Source organism: Strix aluco, chromosome 3 (assembly GCF_031877795.1).
Source record: "Strix aluco isolate bStrAlu1 chromosome 3, bStrAlu1.hap1, whole genome shotgun sequence".
Classification (NCBI taxonomy): domain Eukaryota; kingdom Metazoa; phylum Chordata; class Aves; order Strigiformes; family Strigidae; genus Strix; species Strix aluco.
In genome coordinates, this window is record NC_133933.1 from 112,117,506 (window position 1) to 112,140,794 (window position 23,289).

The 23,289-nt window shown below is 36.4% G+C and overlaps 1 protein-coding gene across 1 annotated transcript in view; it reads right to left on the reverse strand.

The window, feature by feature from the left end:
- The window catches only part of PXDN (peroxidasin), an 86,438-nt gene that overhangs the window by 31,866 nt on the left and 31,283 nt on the right, over positions 1–23,289 (reverse strand). The window contains exons 4-12 of the mRNA XM_074819970.1: positions 18,934–19,005; positions 11,638–11,709; positions 10,981–11,052; positions 8,809–8,978; positions 7,364–7,481; positions 5,084–5,253; positions 3,877–4,149; positions 2,454–2,570; positions 937–1,095 (exon numbers count right to left, since the gene is read on the reverse strand). Coding sequence (XP_074676071.1) covers positions 937–1,095; positions 2,454–2,570; positions 3,877–4,149; positions 5,084–5,253; positions 7,364–7,481; positions 8,809–8,978; positions 10,981–11,052; positions 11,638–11,709; positions 18,934–19,005 — 1,223 coding nt within the window. The remainder of the gene's footprint in view (positions 1–936; positions 1,096–2,453; positions 2,571–3,876; positions 4,150–5,083; positions 5,254–7,363; positions 7,482–8,808; positions 8,979–10,980; positions 11,053–11,637; positions 11,710–18,933; positions 19,006–23,289) is intronic.

The window sequence follows — 23,289 nt, forward strand, 5'->3', positions numbered from 1 at the left end:
CTTAACTAAATTACAAATATTAATATGATTCTAATTAATCCTAGAAGTAGCTTACTTAGAATTTATTTGAAGAAAAGCATAAGAAAAATGGAATGTTTTTTTTTTTTTCTGTGTCAGCTTATTTTAAGTATAAGGAATGGTGTTCTATTTTGAAGGTCATTCTGCTGTTGTAAAACAAAGCATTTTGTTTCTGGACATCAAAATATTATGTTAATAACATTATTTAGTTAACAGCATAGAGTGTTATAAGAAACTAGCCTCTTCACAAACAAAATATTTTCCCAAGCATAGGAATACTGTCATCCTCAAAGCAGACATCCATTCTTTACAAAAAAAGAGTAAATCACATAAAACTCTTTCACAGAAGACAGACTGTTCTAAAGGAATGATACTCTGTACAAATGCTGGTAAGTATCCATACATGTTATTTATTAAAAAACACCTGGAACCTAAAAATAGATAGAAATAATAATCAGAAATGTCAAATGTTAGCAATACCCTGAACAGCAAGTTTTTTAAACAACAAGATATAGCCTCATTCTAACAAGCTTTTAATCAAAAAGGGCCATGTTTAGTTGTAAGCTTATGTAGTCTGCAAATGACTTTGAACAAAGTCTATCAGGGCACACTGTTCCACATGCTCAATTTATAAAAACTAATAAAACACCTTATAATTCAAAACCAGCAACTTAGAATCATTGTAAAATGCAGCAAAAGTCCTGAAGAAAAACCCAAGCACTATTCAAGCTCTGTTTCAAAAGCTTTTTTAATTCTAAACAGAGAAAAATTACTTCATATGAGCATTTTGTACCATTAAAAATAATTAATTTTCAATCTTACATTTTAGGGGAAAAAAAAATCAAACACAGTATTGTGCATTTTGGTGTAAGCTTAAATCTTGGTTTATTTTTCAGCAGCTGTACATGGAGAACATACCTCTAGGCTGTACAGTCAGGTATACAACAATTCGTTGAGATCCGATAATGTTGACAGCTTGGCATTCATACTGTCCCTGGTCATGCAGAGCAACCCTGGAAATCCTTAGGGTTCCAGAGGATAGAACTAAGTGTCTTCTGTCAACAGACAACTGGCCTCCTGAAACACAGAGCAACAGCATTTGCTATTTATAGCAGTGCAGAACAAAGTCCCCTTGTGTCAGAAAAGGGAAAATCCAGAAGATTTTAAATTTGATAAAACATTGGAAAAAATTAGTTTCTTAACAAAAAAGTTTGAAACCTTTACTTCTCAAAGATAAACATGTAAATAAAGCAATTAAACATAATAAAGCACACAATTATAATCCCGAACTCTTCTCTGTTTGTGATAAAAATGAATATTTTCATTTAAGGAGGATGATAAAGCATCCAAATGAGAAGGCACCGTAAGAAGAACATCAACAGGTACTACTGTTCATTTCATATTATTGCCATGTACCATGTACAGAAGGACGCTGCCATAAAGCATGATGAACATGATGCTCTTAGTCATATGATTTAGTTTTAGGTAGTCCTGTGAGGAGCACGGAGTTGGACTCAATGACCGTTATGGATCCCTTCCAATTTGAGATATTCTATGATCCTATGGTTCTATGTGTGTAAGACACAATTCATCTCATTTGCCTAGGCCATCTAGAGAATCCATAGAAGAATACATACAGCTCTGAAAAAACTGAATATAATAAAAATGAAATAAAAAGCACATCAGTGTCTGTACCCTGTTCTTCCTTTCTGACATTTCATCTGACTGGAGCAATCTTGGTAGAGGGAGAAACAGGTACATTATTAGCATCAAAATAATCAAGAGTTTGTTAAAAATCTGTTTTATCTACCACAATTTAGAATTTTCTAAGAGTTGTTTTGCCTGCTAAAGCTATTTCATTTGATTCAGCTGGAATATTTACTTATTGGTAGAACATCCACTACAGTATTTCTTCCCACCGGATTTGGCTTAATGCCTTTACAACAACAACCTGATAAAACAGTCAGCACAGTGCACCCCAGCATTCCTGTCAATGTGCATTAAGTGACAGAATTACAGTTATACTGATGCCAGCTACAGGTTGGACTGTTCTGGTTTTTGAAGAGCACATCCCACCTAATTTCAGATCTCCAGTTAGTAACAGTCATCTTCATTTCTTCTGCAGTAACCAGACAGTGATAGGCATTACCACATGTGATTTGTTTCATATTTCTTAAACATTTATTATTAAGAAACTATTATGGAGACACATATTTCAGTGACTCTTTTTTACTGAATAATGAAAAATGGTTGGGCAGCTAGCTTCTGTGGGACACCCTGCCTTTTCTAACTAAAGCAGAAAGAAATGAGCCCTGTTTCTTTCAGAGACCGAAGCGTCTAAACAAATACATGTAAATCCTTTCAACGCGTGAGTGATTCCAAAATGACAGTTAAACTATTCTGGTAGTTTAAAAGTAAAAACAAAACACACTTACCTCCTTTAGTCCAGGCAATAACAGGCTGGGGATAACCTTGCGCTTCACAAGGGAAGTCAACGGTTTGTCCCTCAATCACTGTTTTGTCTTGAGGAGTGACAGTAAACTGAGGTAGAGCTACAGAAGAGAAAATAAACTGGTTTTATAAAAAACCTGAAAAATGCATGACTGTTAGAAATTATGTACCATTTCCTGTGTGACTTGAATAGTTCATATTGGTGGGAAAAGAGATGTTAATGGGACACTTTTATATTGTGACCGCTATAGGGCAGCCACTAGGGCAGCCACTTGTGCAACAGGAACATCTCCCTCACAACCTGGCCCTGGTGTCATTGAAGGCCTTATCCAAAATAAGAGGTATGGTAAGACCTGTAGAATCAAACACATAGTGTTCCCTGTTAAAAATGTCTTCTCTTTCTCTCAAAAAATCCTCAGCTAAATTGTGAAGAAAATGCAATGTAGTCAAAACCATCCTGAACTAGCTGTTTTCTTCTTTACACAAAAGGAAAGCAGTGAGTGGAGTGTGGGCCAATTTCTGCAGTAACATCATGGCATTATCAGTATGAGAAGTAGTTTGTCCAGCTCTCAAAACACAATCATCCATTGGTGAGCAAACCACATGGACAAGTTGTTTTGTCTAGCTTTAAAAACTGAACTAATTAACAAAGCATTTCCAACCTAAACTGTTTGCCAACTAAAGATCTTAACATGAGAACAGAAACAAACTTAAATTTAAAGGTTACTCAAAACATTTTGTAAATAAAAGTTCCAACATGAAAACATTTGCAAAAAAATATTCTCCATATATATAGGAGGATTTTGATATATTGTTCTTGAAATACTTTATATTCATCCTATTGACATACAATACCAAAATTATTGCAACCATAATAAATTAAGAGTATTTTGACTTTGTTTTGCAGAAAAGCTCTGCTAACACCTCAAGCTGGCAGAGTGACAGTTTCCATGAAACTCAGAAGAATATGTTCCCGCACTCACTGAAGTGTCTACAAAAGAAAGGCAGCACAAAGCTGTACTCAAAACTCCATTTCTACTACTCCAGGCACAAATTCTAATCTCTAAGATTCTTGCCTGTTACAGAAAAAATGTAATCCCCCAGAAATTTGACACTGCATGTTCACTCCTACAAGCAAACAAAACATACTAAGAAATACATATTTCAAAATACCCATCATTAGCTTCCAAGAATAATCAATGAAACTTAACTTTCAGAGAATTAGTATCTTACTCATAGCAACTTTCCTATGGACTACACTAGAATAGTGTGATTAAAAGGAAAAACTCTTCTGGTTTTAGTTCAGTCCTGACAATTCAGAAAAGAAGCCAAACCTGCACAGTTTAAAGTAATATACTCTTCCTAATATGTTTTATGGCATGTCACTCCTAGTTTAACGTTACTCACCTTGGACTATGATGTACGCAGTCGCATGGATATTATCTATGCTGTTAGTTGCAAAACAGGTATACTCGCCACTGTCCTCTTGCTTCACATTTTGTATGTAAAGTCCTCCTGACGGAGTTATTGTGACACGAGGGTCACTTGGTAAAGGGGTTCTGTCGCCTTTGGTCCAGGTAATTCGTGGCTGAGGGTGCCCGGTTGCACTGCACTCCAGGGTAACACTCTCTCCAACTAGCACTTCGGTATTTTGTGGATGAATCACAAAACTTGGTCGTGCTATGAGAAAAGAGTGATGCCTGAATATGACTTTTAGCTCACATAGCACTAATTTAGCTGAATATTGCAATAATTTGGGGAATCTAGGGGTTTTTTAATTGCTCTGTTCCAACATACTTTTAATCTTGGTGCAAACTCTGCCTCACTTTGTCTAATCTAGCTGCAGATATTTATAAATATCAATAGATTAAAAAATAAAAGCTTATACAGTTGCACTGATGTTTTTTCTTAACTTCCATTAAAACAATTTTCAAACATCTTCTCATTTACTGATCTGTATAAAGGTCTCTTTAGATGCATAGACAGTGAGACCCAGAAAACAAACTAGTTAAAAATTGTCAGAAGTGCACAAAAAGACAAATCTGATAAAGCTACATTTAAGTAACTTTTCCCAACTACATGTCAGCTTCACAACGACATTTTAAGTTTACCTGATACTGAGTGTCAAAACAAAATTTTCTTACAGCAAAGTTTGGAATTTAAAAATATCGCAGTCCTGGACAGGAAATTAGTACTTGCAAACACGAACCCCTGGCTAGACGGAGATTCAGGCTAAAAAGCTCCTGAGCAAGGATGGCTGCCCAAAGCTTTCAGGAGTGGCCTGTTCAGAAGCTCATGGTTTTCAGGTATCCAGAGAGAACATTATTGCATTGAGCAATGTCGCAATGCAACAGCCACTTTTCCTAACCCTTCTACAAACAGCCTACATGACTATCATCAGAATTGCATATTATGATAAACTTATTAATTAACTATATGATTTGCATTTTTGTTCTAGGGATATTATAACTTCATGGTCTAGTTCTTAAGATGCCCAAGCACAAGAAATCTACATGTCAAGAACACACAAGAGCCAAAGCTTCTTATTTTTAGCAATCTTATTATCAAAACAATTGTCTATCTAAATGCAAAATTCAGATCTGATGTTCTTTACCTGGTGACTCAAAGTATCTAAGAGTAACTTCCTGAGTTTTCACTTCTCCAGCCACATTTTTTGCCATGCACTGGTAAATGCCTTGGTCTGTTTCTTGAGTATTCTGAATCATTAATGTGCCATCATCTAGCAAGTTTAGACGGGAATCTTCTTTCATACTAAGCTCATTACTGTGAAGAAAATAATCTGCTGGAGTTAAACCTTTAAATCACAAGCACAGAAAACTGCCAAATAATAAACCCCAAAATATATTATACAAAATAGTTTGGGGGGGGGGGAAAGTTTTACCGTGTTAAATAAAATAATAGAACTTTAAATTTTCTCCTAAAGAGAATAAGAGGAGGAAAAAACAAAAATTCAACCAATTTTGCTTATACAACTATTGCATCTTCAAAATTAAAAGCCAAAATACTTTCACGACTAAAAGCTTTCAGGGGAAAAAAGTAAACAAAATACACATACCTCGGCTCATTTTCCTTTAAGGCTGTTCTAACTGGCAAATTGATTTAAAATGTTTCCATTGAAAGTATATCATGTAAGTTCAACACTCAAGATACTATGAGAGGGGTTAGTTGCTATAAAACCATCTTTGTGCCAACCTCTGTCTGGATTACTCAAGGAGCACTGGTGAACCTGATTATAATTTGTACTGGCTTGAAGTACAAGTTAGGATCAGGTCTTCAGGCTATGTCATGGCTACATTTCTGTGACATTAACTAAGAATGGTTAGGGGTTTTAATTAAAGGAACTGTTTCTCACTCCATCCCTCACTATATGATGGAGAAAGCACAGAGGAGGGATGAGATCTCACCCCCTGTGTTCAAAATCCAGCCTGAACGCTGATCTATTCAACGTAGTGCTCAACAGATCAATGGCTTTTGACTGAAATCTTGCCATATTCAACTACCTTGCAAAGAGCTTTGCTCTCATTCATGCAGTCAGGAAACAAGCCAGAGTCAATAATCCCACACCCCAAGCTCAAATTTCTTCTTAAAACTCTTTCGTATGTGCATTCTGAATACATGTTTTCTTTGTTTATTACAAAAAGTACATGAGCCAAAGAAAATTTTAACGAAATAATTATACCATCCAAGTTAAAGGCTCTGTTCTTGTCATACTCCATAAACGCTGTACCCTTGCTGCATGTGGGGTTCTCACTGACATCAGCAGAAAGCTACGGAACCAGGACTCTATGTTGTTCCATTTTATCAGCAACTTACAAACTAAAATGATTCATTTGCTAATATAAAATGTGAGGGAATTTATTTTCCAGATCAGGTTCTCCATTTGTATAAGAGCATTATTAAGCCAAAGTCTGATTAAGCTAGTGGTAAACTCACAATTCATGTGTCCATTGTAAATTCACATCAGTTTTAAGGGGAGCGATGTGCTGTCACGTGGCTGGTTCAGCCATGCTGTGCCCAGGGAGCCAGCCTCTGGGCAAAGCTTGAGCCACCACTCTGCAAGCAGGTTGGCCCTTGGGCTGCTGAAAGACACATGTCCTTTATAGGCCCTTCCCTCCATGCCCTAAGCAGTGAGGAGAAGCAATGAAGCAGGTTGCCCAGAGACCTTGTGCTACCTCCATCCTTGGAGGCTTTTAAGACCCAACTGGATAAAGCAACCTGGTATAATCCTGCTTTGAGCAGAAGACTGCACTGGAGACCTCTTGAGATCCCCTCCAACCTGAATTACCCTACAATCCTATGATATAAGCACTTGCCTGCCCTCCCCGTAGTGGTCGGAGGAGACTGAAAATTGATATATCTCTCCTCTCCTGGAATGGAGCTACACCTCGGAAGAAAACTGTCTCCAAGGAGCTGCGGCTCAAGGAAGACCTTCTCTGAAACCTAACTCTTATCCAGCTAGACTCCTTTAAAAAGGTAGCTTTTGCTCTGCCTCAAAATGTGTGCAAACGCTAGCTAACCCATAAACTGCACATGCACTGAGTCCATATTGGATTGCTTGGTACTTACATATAAATGATTTAGTTTTACAGGTGTGAGCAACTTTGCAGGTATAACTACATTTGAAAATCTTACCGATAGTAGCATAGTCATAAATTAATATTTTCTAAAGTTATCAGCTCTTAAGTGTTTAGAATTACAAATGAAACAGATTTAAGCCACTATTCCTTTATATACTTCTTTTAATTACAATGTGTTTCTGCTGTAACTATTCCATATCTTAGCATGTAATGAGTGTGGACATGCACCCAGAAATGTATACACAACCAGACAAACACACATACATCAAGTTTCTCTCTTCCTCTTTTAAACTTACTTGTTTCGAAGCCAGATAATTTCTGGTTTAGGATTGCCTTCAGCTCTGCAAGTGAAGTACACTGTATTCCCTGAGGTAACGTCCGCATCCTGAGGCTCTGACGTAATTCTTGGCCTCTCTGCATCAACAATAAAACATATAAGGAACTTCTACTTGTTTTAAAACTACTAAATAATGGTAAATAAAAAATTTTCCATACACCCTGTAGAAAAATATTTTTCACAAATGTTTTAACTTAAAATATTTATACCCTTAATCAAGATTAAACACACTTTTCCCTATGCAAAAGTGACTGCAGGCTTTCTGACCTCCTCCATTGTTCCTTAGGACCTTTTAACAGACTGGAAATGGATTGTGCAAATTTGTATCAGGTTCTAAAGGAGCTGTTTTATTTATTTGAACAGAGGCTCAATTTGCTTATGAAGGAAAAACTTTAAAGCAGCAAGCACAAGTGCCATTTTAAATAACTTCCTCTAGATAAGTATCAGTGCCTAACCTGCCTCCTACAGAATAATTTGTCCAGCTTGCTTCCTGCAGTTTCCATACTCAGGATCCTTAGATGTGCAGAGAGCTGGTAGGATGCCATGTGAATTATTCTGGCACCAAATCCCCTTTCTACTATCTTTTTCAAGAACCTTGTAGATGCTTAGGGCTATAATTCTCATGATCAGAGCTATACCCAACACATAATCAAAAGGACAATGTACTTATTTTGTATCTTGGCCTCATCACATGGCTGGGCAGGCAAATGCCCATAGCTTGATGAGAAATCTGCATTTTGATTTCAGATCAGAAGAGGTGCGGGGCCGAGTCCCAGGGTACCCACAGGGACAAGCCTTTGCACCCCTAGGCTGAAGGAATGCAGACAAACAAAAGGATTATAATGAAAGTGCTTATCCATTAATCCTTCAGTGACAGAGGATTTCAGTGTCTGTGCAGGGTACTCCTTGTAAGTATGGCTGAGTAAAAAAGAAATCCAGTGGCCCAACCCCACTTCCAATAATATCAACAAGAGTTTTAACAGTAAAATCTGTGAAATCAGAAGCAATTCTGTACAGCTTCTTTCTCCCCTTTCCCTTGTACTGAAGGGAATAAAGGACACCAAATGATATTAACATAACACCAAAGACACTAGTTGACCATCCTTTTATGATCAAATCTGAAATACGAAAAGGAAAAATAAACTCTTTCCAGATATCACATTTAGTTCCTCAAGGAGAAATTTCAAACACAGCTATATTTGTTTAATTAAAGACAGGCTGAGGGGTAAAAGCAATCAGTTATGTCAGAAGCAGACAAAAACTGAGAAGGAACACAGGGAGATTTCCAATATTGACCAGAGGCAGTCAAAGAGAACAGAACACCAGATTCTAACAAAACAAAACAAAAAATAGTTTAGGTACATTTAACACAGTAAAGAAGCCATCAGGAAGTGACAAACCCACCACAATTAAGTTCTTCTGGTGTTATCGTAGCCACTGATCTTCCCTGGATCCTTCGTGGATACTCACAGGTAGCTGCTGCTTGAGCATTACCCGACTCCGCGTATGTCTTCAGCAGCTCTGCCAGCCACAGGATTTCACAGTCACAGTGAAGAGCGTTTGAATCCAAACGCCTGCACAAAACAAGAAGCAGCCACAACACCTGTTAGCAAGCTTTGACTATTTTGCTAAGATCAAAATGGTTCTGCAATGCCAGCAGCACCTTTATGTGTGAATACAGACAACAGGCGATATGGAATACAGGTGACGGTCACTTGCTTATATGCATTCTGGTAGTCTTTATTACAAAAATACATATTATTTTTACTGCACAGGCAGGACTGTGTTCAACATAGCAAGCATCTAAATGTTTCCTTTTTAACCCCAGCATTCAGTGAATAAATCAGGTTTTATTCAGATGTTATACAAACATTGCTTAAGTAAGGAACTTATACCATTCTCCTCACATTTTTTTCTGTTTAATACTTATTACTGTAGTAACCTTCACAGCTAACCTGACATTTTTACAACTTCCAATTTTGCTGATCGGGCAACTGAGACAAAGACCCACACTTTTATTTAAGCATTAAGCTCTCATTGAGTTCAGTGGGTCAGTAACTTCATAAAACACCTGCCTATTGCAGATAATGAGAACCCATAAATTCTGTTGACTTTCTTCCCAGTAGCAAAGGCCCTGTTACTACATGGAGCACTGTACTTTCTGGTAGAGGGCCTTGTAGGAAAAAAAAACCCATTAAATACAGAAATCTGTACCGTTAAAAATATCTATATATAGATTGGAAATAAAACTGCATGGCAAAGCAACCTCAGTTTGATGTATCTTTGAGGGTAGTAAACTTTTTGATCATACTTTCTTTTAATATTTTTTTAACCTCTTGTACAACTGCTCATATATTATTTCTTCCCTGTTCTCCTACAAAAAACAGGTAAGAACAAGCAAAACTATTTTAGAAGTTACTATACAAATGTCTCCCAGTATATCAGATGTTACTGGCAGAATTTAAATCCAGAACACAAAAGTTATGATGTGAACTTTAGGGATAAGCTGTCCCAGGTCAGAGGATACCAGGTCAGTCTAGCGCAGTGTCCTGTTCCACTAATAGCCACTATTAAAATTGCCCTTTATCTAGGAATTATGTGAAGAAACATCCCTTTCTGTTCACTTGAACTCCACAAGAATTTAAGGGAGGTATGAGTGAAGCAGCTACTACTGGAAGGTGTATATATCATCAAAATGTACTTTATTCTGCCTTTCACCCACAGTTAAAGGTATGGTTTCACAACTGTCCTAAACCAGCATCTTCCCGTTAAGTCCCTTGTGATCTCTTTTCCCGGCAGAGCTAGCACTGTGACTCGCCGCTCAGCACACCCTCAGCATTCCTCCCAGGAAGCGGGGTATGAATGCAAGACTGCCTTTCTCAAAATGGCAGTCTTGGATAATTTAAAGGATATTTATCCTAGATCAGTGGAGATCCAAAGCGAGGGATAGAAAACCCTCTGAAAATTACCGTACTATGGTACTCTTACTGAGTTTAAGCTTTCAAACACTACTGAGGGGCTAAGAAGCCTCTAATTTTCCAAGTTAATGGCATTTCCAGAAGAAATGGCTTCTGGAGGTGCTTTTGAAAGTAATACTTATATTCTTAAACCATCCAGCACCTTTTTATAACCATGTTTTTATCATCAGATAAGGACATGTAGAACAATTAAAAGAAAATAACAAAATAATGAAATATTGAAAGACATCACAGAAGGATCACCCAGTAAGACATAGACAAGAGGGGGAAAAAGCACCCCAAAACAAAAAAAATACAACAAAGAAGGATCCATGGATATTATTTAGTCTACAGAACAAGACTGTATGATTACAAATAATTCTAAGACAGGAAACAAACGAAAGGATTTAGTCAGTCAGTAAAGACAGTAGGATATGAAGCAGTGGTCTCAATCTATGGATGTAAACAACTGGAACACAGCTTAGGAAAAATTATTTAATGTTTAAAATAATTACACAATGAATGGCATTTACAAGAAAGATAAATATTGCAAGATGAGATGCAGTATAACTAGGTTATTTAAACTTTCTTTTGTTCAATAATAATTCAATTTACTTACAGTCTCTTCATAGATTCTAAGTGACTAAATGTTCCAGGAATCAAATGAGCTATTCTGTTGTTATGCAAAAATCTGTTAAAAAGCACAGAAATATGCATGTAATAATTCAGATACTGAGATGTACTCATTTCATTTACATTCTTCTGAAAGGTCTTTAAGAGAAAGTAATTTTACAAAATACAAAAACAACTGAACTTTATTCAGCAATTCATTGGCTGCTATTTCTTAAGTGGCCTCCAAGGTGTATTTGGTGTGTCCATATGGGGAAAAAGAAGCCATAAAAAGACAGAGTAACCAGAATGAAGGGAGTTCATAAGCATTCAAATGAGAAACAAAAAAAGCAAAGTCATAATATAAATGTTCTACTTCTTCATTCATAACATTTATTTTAGGCCAAATATTGATCACAGCTCTATGGGAAATAGTTTTGCAATAGAAAAATATACCACAGGCAACACTCACTTCTGCATGCCTCTAAGGTCAGCCTGACCAAAGTGTTCTTGGCAAAGACTATGTAGTAGTTACAATAAAAAATTTAGATTAAAAATATTCTATGGGAATGATAAAAATATTATTTTCCAGTTTCAAACACTGAATTTAATTCAAACAAAGAAGCAAGCTGACTTCTGAATCTTACCCCAAGAAAAACAAACTTACAGCCTTTCAAGTTTTGGCAGATGGGTAAAGGATTCAGGTTCCAACGTTTCTATTTGATTAAAGTGCAGATACCTGAAAATATGTTAAACAAAAAGAAAAATACTGAAACAGTTTTCTTAATGAAGCTGAAATATTATAAAGCAATTGTTATTGTTTACACAGTGTTTACCCATCTAAATGGTGACAGTGATGTAATGGCTTAACTTTCTTCTGTTATCATCTGAATCCTGTACTTGAATCTGAGAAATACAAGATATGACGAACAAGAAGGGTTTGCAGACCACTATACAGTCTGTGAATGTATCTGTACATATAGGTGCAAAAAAAATCGTTTGAGAACCATTACTTTGGAGATTTTGGAGATACTACTTTGAACACTCTTTTGACAAGTCTGATTTTCATTAGTATACATACTTGAATAAATATATATGAAAAAAGGAAATTTTTTTTTTACAGGTTGTTTAGGAAATATTTACAGTTTCCAACAGAATAACACTTTTAGTGGACAACTATTTTCATTGCTATCACATTGAGTGAAAATTTCAAAAGATGCTGAGAAGTAACCTGCTCTAGTCCATGAATACTGGCATTTAAAGCTGTGAATGCCCTCAAAAGCTCAAAAGTCAAACAAATGCTTAATATAAAAACAAGTTTGATTTAATTGTTTTTACACAACGGGCTTCCCAGCAATTGGTGTACAATTAACGACCACAGCAGTGCTCTGTTTGATGCTCTATTGATGCTTGTGTAAACTATTAATATTACTCAGCAACAAATATTACACAGCCGTTAATCCTGTAAAACTGAAAAAGTCTAATGTAACAAGATAATTAACCAGATTATTAATCTGGAACTGCTGTGAAAATGGACTTCAAAGGCAGCATCATTCCAGTCTTGACTATGCTGTGGATAACCTTGCAGATGAGAAAACAAGAAGTAATTGATAAGACTTGCACAAGGAACTGTGAAAATGATTTATAGACTTTGGATCCTGATTATATCCAAATGTATCTAAACCTCCTACAGTTTCCTATTTGACCTCTGACAAACTCAGGAACAGCTGGAGAATGTGCATATACAGAAATCATTGTGGGCTAAAGAACAAAAAAAAAAACCCTCATCTAAACCAAAGAGAAAATCTCAGGCCCCAAAAATCTCCTGAAAAATCAATCCTTCAGCATGAAAAGTAAAAGGACACAGGAACTCCTTTGTGCTGAAACACCACACGTGCTCTACTCCCTGACCTGTGCCGAATGGTCACCGCAGGGAGAGGAAAGCGGGAACAAGCGGTGAGTACGGCAGAGTCGTTGCAGTGAGCGCTGGAAGGCGCGTGCGGCAGGGAAGCCAGGCACGTGCCTGGCAGCCTCCCAGATCCCCCGCCAGCAGCAGCACAGCCCGAGCGTGAGCCAGTGAGCGATGCCAGGGAGCAATGAATGGGGACCACAGAAAAAGCCAATAAATCAGCACGGATGTGATCAGGCACATCAGAGTGTCAAGCCCGCTTACTGCCAGCGCAACGCGTGGCCACATACTGTAGTGAACATAGAGTATGATCCTGTTTGCATAAGGAAACAAGAAGCGCGTAATCATGCTATGCCTGCCAGTCTTTATCTCCCTTTTGAAAATACAGGCCAATTTCATCTAAATTAAGAAGACAGACATCTCAAAGGCAGATACTTCCTGCAAGGTTCTTTCAAATCACCAGCGAAGAGAAGAGAGAGTTCAGTTGCATCCAGCCCTGAGGAAGGACCAGCAGGACAGGCAGGTATCTGCCCTGTGGGCAGGGCCCGGCCATGAGACGGGCTGGCACAGCTCGTCAGGAGCCAGGGCTCAGCTCACCCACCTCCCCAGCATCAGCAGCATTTGGGAGGGGGCAAGGCAAGGTGGGGATCACCGCAGTGAAAGAGGATGAAGGGAAAAACCAGGCATAACTATAGGGTTTGCTACTTCTTCTGAAGCAGCTTTGATTTTGGAAAAAATTACATACGCTACTTCTTGTGCAGCCAACAGGGATTTTTTAACTTTGTTAATTCTGCCTGCATTTTTATGATTCAGGAGCACTTTGCAAATGTATCTCCTTATCTTCCCAATAAATTAACCTACTGTACTTCTTTAGCATTGACAAGGCAAGATTTGTAAGTACAAGTAATACTTCTTACTAGAACAACAAATAATGTTGGAAAAAGCAATCACACTGAGGCACACAACCCCTTCTTCAGGTCCATGGATCACAGGTGAGATTAGCAAAGAGAGAAAAAGAAAGGACACCTCTCTCAGATGGTTTAACTGATGTATACATCATTAAACACAAAGCAACAGCTCATAACTGCTGTTTTCTATTCAAGATTACTATAATTACAGATGTGAAGAACACTTTATGTGCCTGAAAACTCATCTTGTTTTTCCAACCAAATTAATCAGTCTAATCATAACAATACTTCTGTTATAAACCCTGCCTTGTTTACAACCTCAAATCATCACAGATACAACTACAATAATTCAGGCACTGAAGCACATTATAACAGCTAACTTCACCTCATCAGAAATCATGCTGCCTAAAGTAGATCAAAAAACCAAATCACGTAGTCCAGCTGGAAAATACTCTTAACTGCTTCATATGACAAGCTAGTTGGATTTTGCAGGTCTTTAAATTATGACCTCAAAAAAACTCCTGAGCAAATTGTCAGGAAATTTATGAACAGAACAAGGTGTTAAATATCTGGACAAAGTAATTAGCAACAAGTGTAATTCTAAAAAAAATAGATGCAGAAACCAGATTGCATTGTAGGTCTACAATAAAAAGAATAAAAAATCCTTGGCTTTACTACCTTTAATCACATTTTATCACTTAGGTTTTTCACATACATGTGTTTCTTCTATGTACCACATTAATGCTTTTTAAAAGGATTTTTAATATTCTAATTAATAGGAGGATTTCTTGGACTGGACATTCACTGTAAAGGTAATCATGTTCAGGAAATAATCTCACACTGACATGTATTTATAGATACCTTTTAGGTTCACAATATAAAACACTCTTAAAAATAGTAGTATGATGTAATAAATTTGGTATTAAAAATACTTTCATAATGGAAATTTAAAGAAAAAACACACAAGAGTGATTTTTAAATACCCCTGTGTCTTCCTTTTTTAATTCTGAATTCACTATCAAGGACGAAACAGAAGGAAAGAAAATGCTTAAAGGTAAATAAAGTCCAAACCAAACACTAGAGGAAAATAAAAATTTGATCAAATAAGCATGGTACAGATTTTATCTTTGTTATTATTAATCTTGGAGGATGAGCATTTACAGTAAAATTCAGTCCCAGTTGCATTTTTCACAGCACTAAATTTAGGATTATATCTTCTGTAGCATAATATTTTTGTAGAGGATTACTTTTATCACGTATGCCAATTGTTCATTTCTACTAGTATCTCCACATCTTTGGGGAAGTACTTAAAATCCATTAGTTGAGTATAATCTACGTTCTGAATATTTAAATAGCATGTTTGCTATTTTGATGATTTGAAAGAGAATGAACAAACATATTTCTCCCACATTTATCAAAGAGCTTTCCCTGCCCTGGGGTATGACAAGAAGTAACAGGCTTAAACCACAAGGAAAGAGATTTAAATAAGATGTTACAGTAACAGTATAAAATATTGGAAGAGGATACTTAAGGAGATTATGGAATCCTCTCTTTAAAGACTTTTAAAATAAGGCTAGATAAATATGTTTCCAGTCATCTGGGTTTGTTGTCCCTAGCTGATCTTGTTTTAGAATAGTAAGGATGTACTTCTTAAGGCCCCTTTCATACCTTTCGGGTTTGTTTGTTTGTTTATTGATTAATTCTCTTTCATTATTCCTTACCATAGGTATTTTTAGCAGCAGTGAGACTTTAATCAGGCTTTGCTGTATTAAATGTGCATAACTGCTCACATACAGTTATGCAAAAACCAGGAACTCTTTGTAATATAAAACATTAAGAAATTCATAGTAAAGTTTCAAAGCCACTGAAAATGGAATTAAGGAAAATTAAATTAATGTAACAAGCTGCATCACTGTATGTAAGGTAACGTTTTTAACTATTAATTTCAAAAAAAATATATATATGTGTATACAAACTAGAGCATAACTCTAATAACAGCTTATAAAGAGCAAATTTAGTATGTTAATATGAAAGTCAAAAGAAAATGCATAATTAGTATTCCACTAAGATTAGGTAAATGGATTTAAATAATTCCATTAGTATCTGGGGATCCCACTAGTTAAGGACTGCAGAGACACTTTTTGGACCTGATACCAACAGCTCTTAGGATAAGATCTCAAAAAATATAGTAGGTATTTGAAAGAAAATCCATCTACACACATCTGGAAATAGACTGCATTTAGAGCTTGATCTTGGGATCCAGATACAGCAAACTCATGACCTCCCAAGACAGGTATTTGTGATATTTCAGGTGGGATTCAGTTGTCTAAGCACAGGCATAGAGAGCCATATAGCGGTTGTCTAAGTGCAAGCATATAGAGGCAGCTTTCATTGCCTTTTGGGTGCTCCGGCTGCCTTCCATCTGCTGCTCAAAAAAACCTCAAGTTTCCTGCAGCTTTGTGTCACATTTGCCAGACCCAAACATATGTCTTGCAGATTTAACAGGATCTAAACTGGTACTAAGCGGTTACTTTTCATCAGCTGACTTTCTCCCTTCATGCCCTGCCATGACTGAAGAGTTAGGTGACGAAATATGTATGGCTCAGTATGTTCGAGCATCTAAAACTGCCAATTTTTTTCAGAATTTACTCTAGCACAAGTGAGTTTCAAGATCTGATTCAAAGATCTTACTCCCTTGGCAGAAATCTCCAAAGAAAAAGAGATTTCTACTACATCAGCAGCTAAGAATTGTGCCGCAGAGGTTTAGGAAGGATCCTGCCAGCAGCAGTAAATACCGTGGTTTTCCTTCCCTTATACATGCAACAACAGGCCTCCTAAATCAAACTAGACTCTCTCAAAGAACAACAACAACAACAACAAAAACAACCCAGAAAAGTGTTTGCTTTGCTGTTCAGTTTCTTTAAAAAAGCAACTATCAGTTTCATTTTGCTTCATTGGAGTAGAAGAAATTACTATGAATCAAGTCTTTCCCTGAGACACAGACCACAGCATCTGCTTCCAAGAACTCTGCTGAGCATTGAGAAGAGCATTTGGCTGAGTCAACACATCCAGTAGCAAAAGGTTTTTGATAACTTGAGGCCATAGAAGCCTCAAACACAGAAACATCAACTGAGCAGTCGATACAGTCCCCGACTGAAGTTAGAAGACTTGGGAACTTGTTCACAAAGACTAACTTTTGTCTTGTGAACACAGTCTTTCTCCAAAAATAATGTGAAAGAACAGACCTTGTAGAGTCAGACCCTATTTTTATGCTAAGCCTATTTTTATGCTAAAGATACATAAATGACAAATCTCTCATAAACTACAAATCTCAGTTAATACCGTTCATTAAATTTATTTCCAGGCCTGTCACCGGCTTTCTGTGCTCCCATTTTCCCACCTGGCAAGCCTTCTTTTTAAGATTTGCCCAGGAGAAGGGATCTGAAAGAAGTGAGCTTTCTGGTGTGCACCCAGCAAGGCAGTAAGCCCTCCAGCAGCTCAGCAGACCAGCCACAGGCAATGCTCGCAGCAACTGATGCCATGACACAAGGGCAGTCGCTAAGCAGTGACTGTGCCAGGCTCCGTTTCCATACTTCCCAGGTAGAGGTGAGACTCAAACCCTGTTTAAAACTCAATTTCATACAGAATAATGTTGATGTCTCAAGTCTGAGCTTACAGTGGGATATCACTACAGGCAGAGTGGCTTAACTACAACCTAGTGGAAAAGTACACTCAGAAGGTTTTAGTATTTCAAAGCAATTTATGTTTTTCAGTCATAACACAGATCAACAGGAAATAGAGCAAAAGAAAAAAAGGACAAATGGTGCCACTTGCAGCATATCAGACTTGTGACATGAGTAAGAATATTCTTTTGGAAGCTTCAGTAATTCAATAAACAGGCCTCAATATTTAAAATTCTACACAGAAAATAAGAATTGCTATTATCCTGCAAATAAGCCCTACCAGTTTCTCTCAATATACTGCAGTAATTAATCATTGCTAGAATAGGAGGAAGACAAAGGCATTAAGGAAACAAATGACATTTATATATGTTTTATAATTATCACTTGTTTTATATAGAAGCTCTTCCTTCAATAGGCATCTATTGCCCTCTAAAATGAGCCTGTATGATTTTGTACCCATTCGAAGTATCATTTTATTTCAGATACACACTGTGTCCACTAGCATCCACTAGAGGTTTGTAGTAACAAGGAAACTGGTACATATCATAGAAAATTTGTAATACTTTGATAACTATCAAGAGTTTCAAAATTTACATTGGTCCTAGAAGAAAGATGTTCAGCCCCTAAAATTTATATGCTACAAAATGGTCTACAAAAAACTCATTGATCTAGGACTGTTATTTGGCAGTCAAACCGTGAAACAGCTATGCATTTGTAACTCTTTCTGTTTTTCTAAACATTACCACAATGAATGTATAGCAATGCTTTCTGATCATAAAACAAAATATAGTTAATCGAATCAATACAATCAGTTTCTGTCATGCTAAGGACTGCATTTTTCATTCTTTTTCAACAGAAATTATTCTTCAGTCATTACACAGGAAAAGGAGTATGATTTTAATCAGTCTTTGTAGAAGACATTACTGAACGATCTACATTACACGCAATTACTTTTTAAACATCTGTATATGGCAATGATTAACACATCAATAATAGTAAGGTTTTAATGTTAAAATCTTGTTTTAAGATATAACAAAACTGGGTTAAACTTCAAGAGACTAATTCATCTTTAGTTATGCTGCATAAAACAAAGTAACTGCTGCAGTCAAAGGAATTGCAGTGTTATAAAACCTACAGAAATGAAATCAGAATCTCTCTCTAAGCAATACACATTAGTTCTCAACATTTTCCACAATAATGCTGCTTCTTCATCAAAGCTATGTAACAATGTATAGGGACACCGGGAATGCAAATCACAAATAAAAGACAAACACAGAAATGAGGAATTTGACACAGAGACCAATTGTGTTTTTTCACATGCAAATGATTATGGGGGCTCTGCCTAACAACCCAGGGAGTGCAGACATGCAGAGCATGCAGGCAGGATGTACGGATCAAGGCGTGCACTTTTCCTCTGCAGGGGAACCATGGAGATGACAGCACAGAAGAGAAAAGGCACTTACAGTTGTTCTAGAGAGGCAAGTCCTTTAAATGCTTGCCTGTCAATTGACTGGATTTCATTCTTGTACAAATAGCTGAAACAAGAAACAATCAGTAATATTAGTACACAAACAAGAGCTACATGAAGGTGGAAAAGAAGAATTAAGTTGACACATGAAGACAGTTTTTCAACTACATACTAGGAAAAAAATACAAAACAAAAATAAACACATACACATAAAAATACTTTGTCCTCTAGATTTCATCCCAAATGTTTGCCAGGAAGGACAAAAGTCTGGGGCCTTGTAGGCCCTGAGGCTGTCACCCGGATGGTCTTGGGCTTCCCAGTGCTCACTGTTACTGCTTACTGTTTCTTTGCCCCTCAGTTTCTTGATGGGCTTGCCAAAAGTCAAAATAAATTTAACTCAGTGGGACAGAATTGCATCTGAAGTGCCTTTGCCAGAACACACCGGGGATGACATTGGCCTCTTGCTTTCTCTAAAATCTCTCATCTGCATACTGGTACAAATATTCAAATTACAATGGAATAAGTCTTTTTACTGGACTTGAAGAACAAATAGTGAGAATTTATTTAACTCTGTGCCACCTTTTGAATATTTACAAAAAAATACAAGTTAGAATATTGGTATTGCACCCATAAAACAGCATTGTATATTTATCACTGTGTAGAAGACGGACATTAGGTCCACATTGATACTCTATAGTATAAACAGAATAAACGTATCCAAAGTACCAGTATGTTCACATGTTGTTTCTACCTTTTCTACAGAATTAAAATAAATCAGGATGGATCAGTGTATGTGCTCACGTTCATCATGCTTTTAACAGCAAGGATGGTTTAGTGAGAGGGCGTTGGAGAAAAATCACACAGTTTAGCTGATGACTGCAGTTTCTGCATGGAGGCAGCAAAACACTTTTGGGGTTCAGTGTCAGTCACTCTCTTTTTGTGTTAGGTTAGGAACAGGTTTGCAGTTAAGAACTTTCCCACAATTATTTGACACATGATTTTAAACTCAGTTAATCAGGCATGGATTTCTATGAAAAAGGGATGAAGAGACTTTGGACCACAAATGGCTTTATTAGCAGGCATTTTATTAGTAGTGGTTTGGGCTTTTTTATTATTACAGCTTTCAGTAAGTTACCAGAAATATTGCAAACTTCTTTTGATGCAACAGATAAAATCCTGGCTCTGCTGGAGTTGGTGGCAGTTTTTACACTGACTTGACAATGGGCAACATTTCACAATAGGCGCTAACAAGGAAAAAAGTTGTAGATATCTGATGTTCAACTCATGACAACTTTGGGGGACAATATGGAGTAGTATCCTTCTCTTGAGTCTAAATTTAGTTTTCCAGTGAATCATTTGCTGAGATTCCAATACATTAATATACAGAGACTCAGGTGTGCTTAATTAACATAGATATGCATCTGAACAAAAAGCAGAGTTTCTTCAATAAGAGAATAACAAGTAAGCAAAAATTTCTGAGGTTTTTAAAATGCTCAAAATTATGAACAAATTAAACTGGAAAAAAAATAGTCATGTGAAATTATTGTAAAAACTTTTAAAATAATTTGAAAAGAGAGAGAATAGATGTATTACATATTTTGAATGTGAATTGTTTTTTATTCTATTTGAAAAAAAATTATTTCATGAGTGTTTTGACTCAGATTTACCAATTCATTTTAGGATTACAGTCATTACAACTTTGTCTCCCCTTAATTTTCCTCTCTGTATATTAAATTGCTATCTTATTTTCCAGCAAAAATTTTAAATGCACCATTTCTCTCTCCTTAGAAGATTTCAAGGACTGAACACCTAAAGTGTTATCTACCTTTCTTAATACACTCCACTTGGCAGCATGGAAATTCCTCTTATTCCTCTGAGTACTAAACTTCTGATCAGACCAGTGAACCAGCGTGGGCTAAGATGGTTTTTATAACTAACCTCAGTTAAGTATCTCTTGTGGGTATTTAAATAATTTTATTCAAGAAATCTGAATTAATACAATTTAAAAAAAAAAAAGTTTTACAAGAATCACTCATGTAACTTTTATTTACTTTCTGCAGACAAAGGCAGAGAGAAAACCAAAGCTGGATTAGAGGAAGACTGGGATAATGACTTTGTAGTTTTGCTGACTTTTACCACCATACTGCAGGGAAGGGAGCAGACTTTCATATCCCCTTTTGGAGCTCTTACCAAGCCACTGTAGTGGGACTTTATTTGGGATTCAGCTTTAAACTACAACTTTTTCCATTCTGATCAGAAAACCCTCAGCTGCAGGAGCCTCAGCTGACATCAGCCTATCACGTCCCCCCTCCACAGAGAAACCCCAGCAACCCCAAGGCTACAAAAACGTATGTTCTATGACAGATGTGTTAACCAGACTTTCATTTAATTGTGTAGATGTTTCCCTGAGAATATTAACAGAAAGAAAAATATATAAATATTTGCCTAATGAAGAGATGACAGAATACAAAATACAAATAAGTAGCACTCACAAAAAATATTTGTCTTTCTAAAATGCTACTGTGCCTAACAAGTAAAACTTTATAAGCACTGCACTAATCTTTAACAAAAACATTCTCAAAATTTATCCCAGTTACATTAGCAGAAAACAGATTTATAGTATAATTAGGGAAAAAGTAATTTATCATTTAATTTACCTAAAAGCTCTCTTACAGAACTGAACCATTAGAATTTTATGAAGAATAAATAGTGCATTAAGATGACAAAGGGTTATGTTCTATTAAGACAATTACTACTAACTGTTTTCAGAAGAGTTACAAAAAATAGCATTTTTCCAGAAATCAAGCAAGGCTGATAGAGGCCAGAGGTACCTGTCATGTACTTGAGAAATGAACAAACAAATAGGTAACCAGTTATCAGAAAATTAGAAAAAAAAAAAGTAGTTTTAATTAAAAAGTTTGCTAGATCCCTTATGAGGATAATTTTTGTTTCTTTTTTCTATGGATCATGTTAAAAGTTACGTGATTTAAGGGAAGTAAGATCCAGATATATTTGGTTGGAACTGGAGGGGAAAAAATGTTTAAAAGTAATAGCAATATCAGGCATTGTAGAGTTAAACCTGACAAGTAAATAAATACAGCAAAGAGAGATTGATATAGAAACATAAAGGAGACAGTGGACTTAGCAACATGAACTGAAAAGAAATGAGATCCAGAATCACTGGAGGTGTTCAAAGGACAAAGTAACATGACTATGACAGCAACAGTGGCAGAAGGTACAGAAGGAAATGTGAACTAATCCCATTTCTGGAAGGGTGAGATTAGCAATTCTTCTACCACCATTACGTCATTCACCAAAGGCAAAACAAACCTTGTATGATCCCTTTTAGTACTTCCAGAACTGATACATGTCATACAGTCTTAATTTCCATTTATCATATGCTTACCACAATGTCTTATTCCTCACCTCTCCATTTCTTACTAAGTGAACATGTATCAGTGTTGTTGCCAAAATTATTTTCATTCTCCATTTTTATTTCCTTCACTTTCTTCACACTAGCTTCTAGTTTACTGCTCTGTAAATACCAAGTACCTACTCTTTATCTGGAAAGTGGATTTTAATCACTAATCTATATTTTATATCTTCCTATATCTCCTCCCTGAATTCTTTCCTTATAACTTAACTTCATGTTTTCCGCTGCTGATTCCAAATATTTAGTATCCTACATGTTGAAGTGGTAGCATGTGTCTACTTTAAATTCCCAATTTTCTCTCTTGGAGAATAAACTGTTGACTTCCAGGATCAGGAAGTATTATCCTACCAAGCTTCCACAAATTTACCTGCATCTATATAAGGTTGGGAAGCTTTTCCTTCTCATCCTTCTGTACTATCACCTCTAGTCAGTAAACTGAATAACTCACAGGAAGTCAATTAAATATATTCAGTGTACCACATACATCATGTACACATATACACCTTGTATCAGGAGCAACAAATTACAAACATGTTACCAATTATTTTGCTCATATTAAGACAACTTTTACAGTTTATTTTAGACAGGAGTGTTTACAGTATCCTTTGCAGAAGGGGGAACATAAGACCCAAAAAATTATACAGAATCACTGAAGTGCAGAAAGAAACTGTATTATGGATGGGGTCCAAGCTACTAATGATCCTTACTTTGATCCTTAGTAAAGAACCATATTGCCAACACTAAGGTATATGAAATAAAGACAGACAGACAGAAAGGCAGAAAGGCAGGAAAAAAAAGTATCCTCTTGGTTTCATAGCAAAACAATAATAATTACATTTCTTTCTTTCCAACTTTTAGTATATGAATTCAAAGGCAAATTATTTCCACAAACAGTACAGTAAGATCATGCAAAACTGT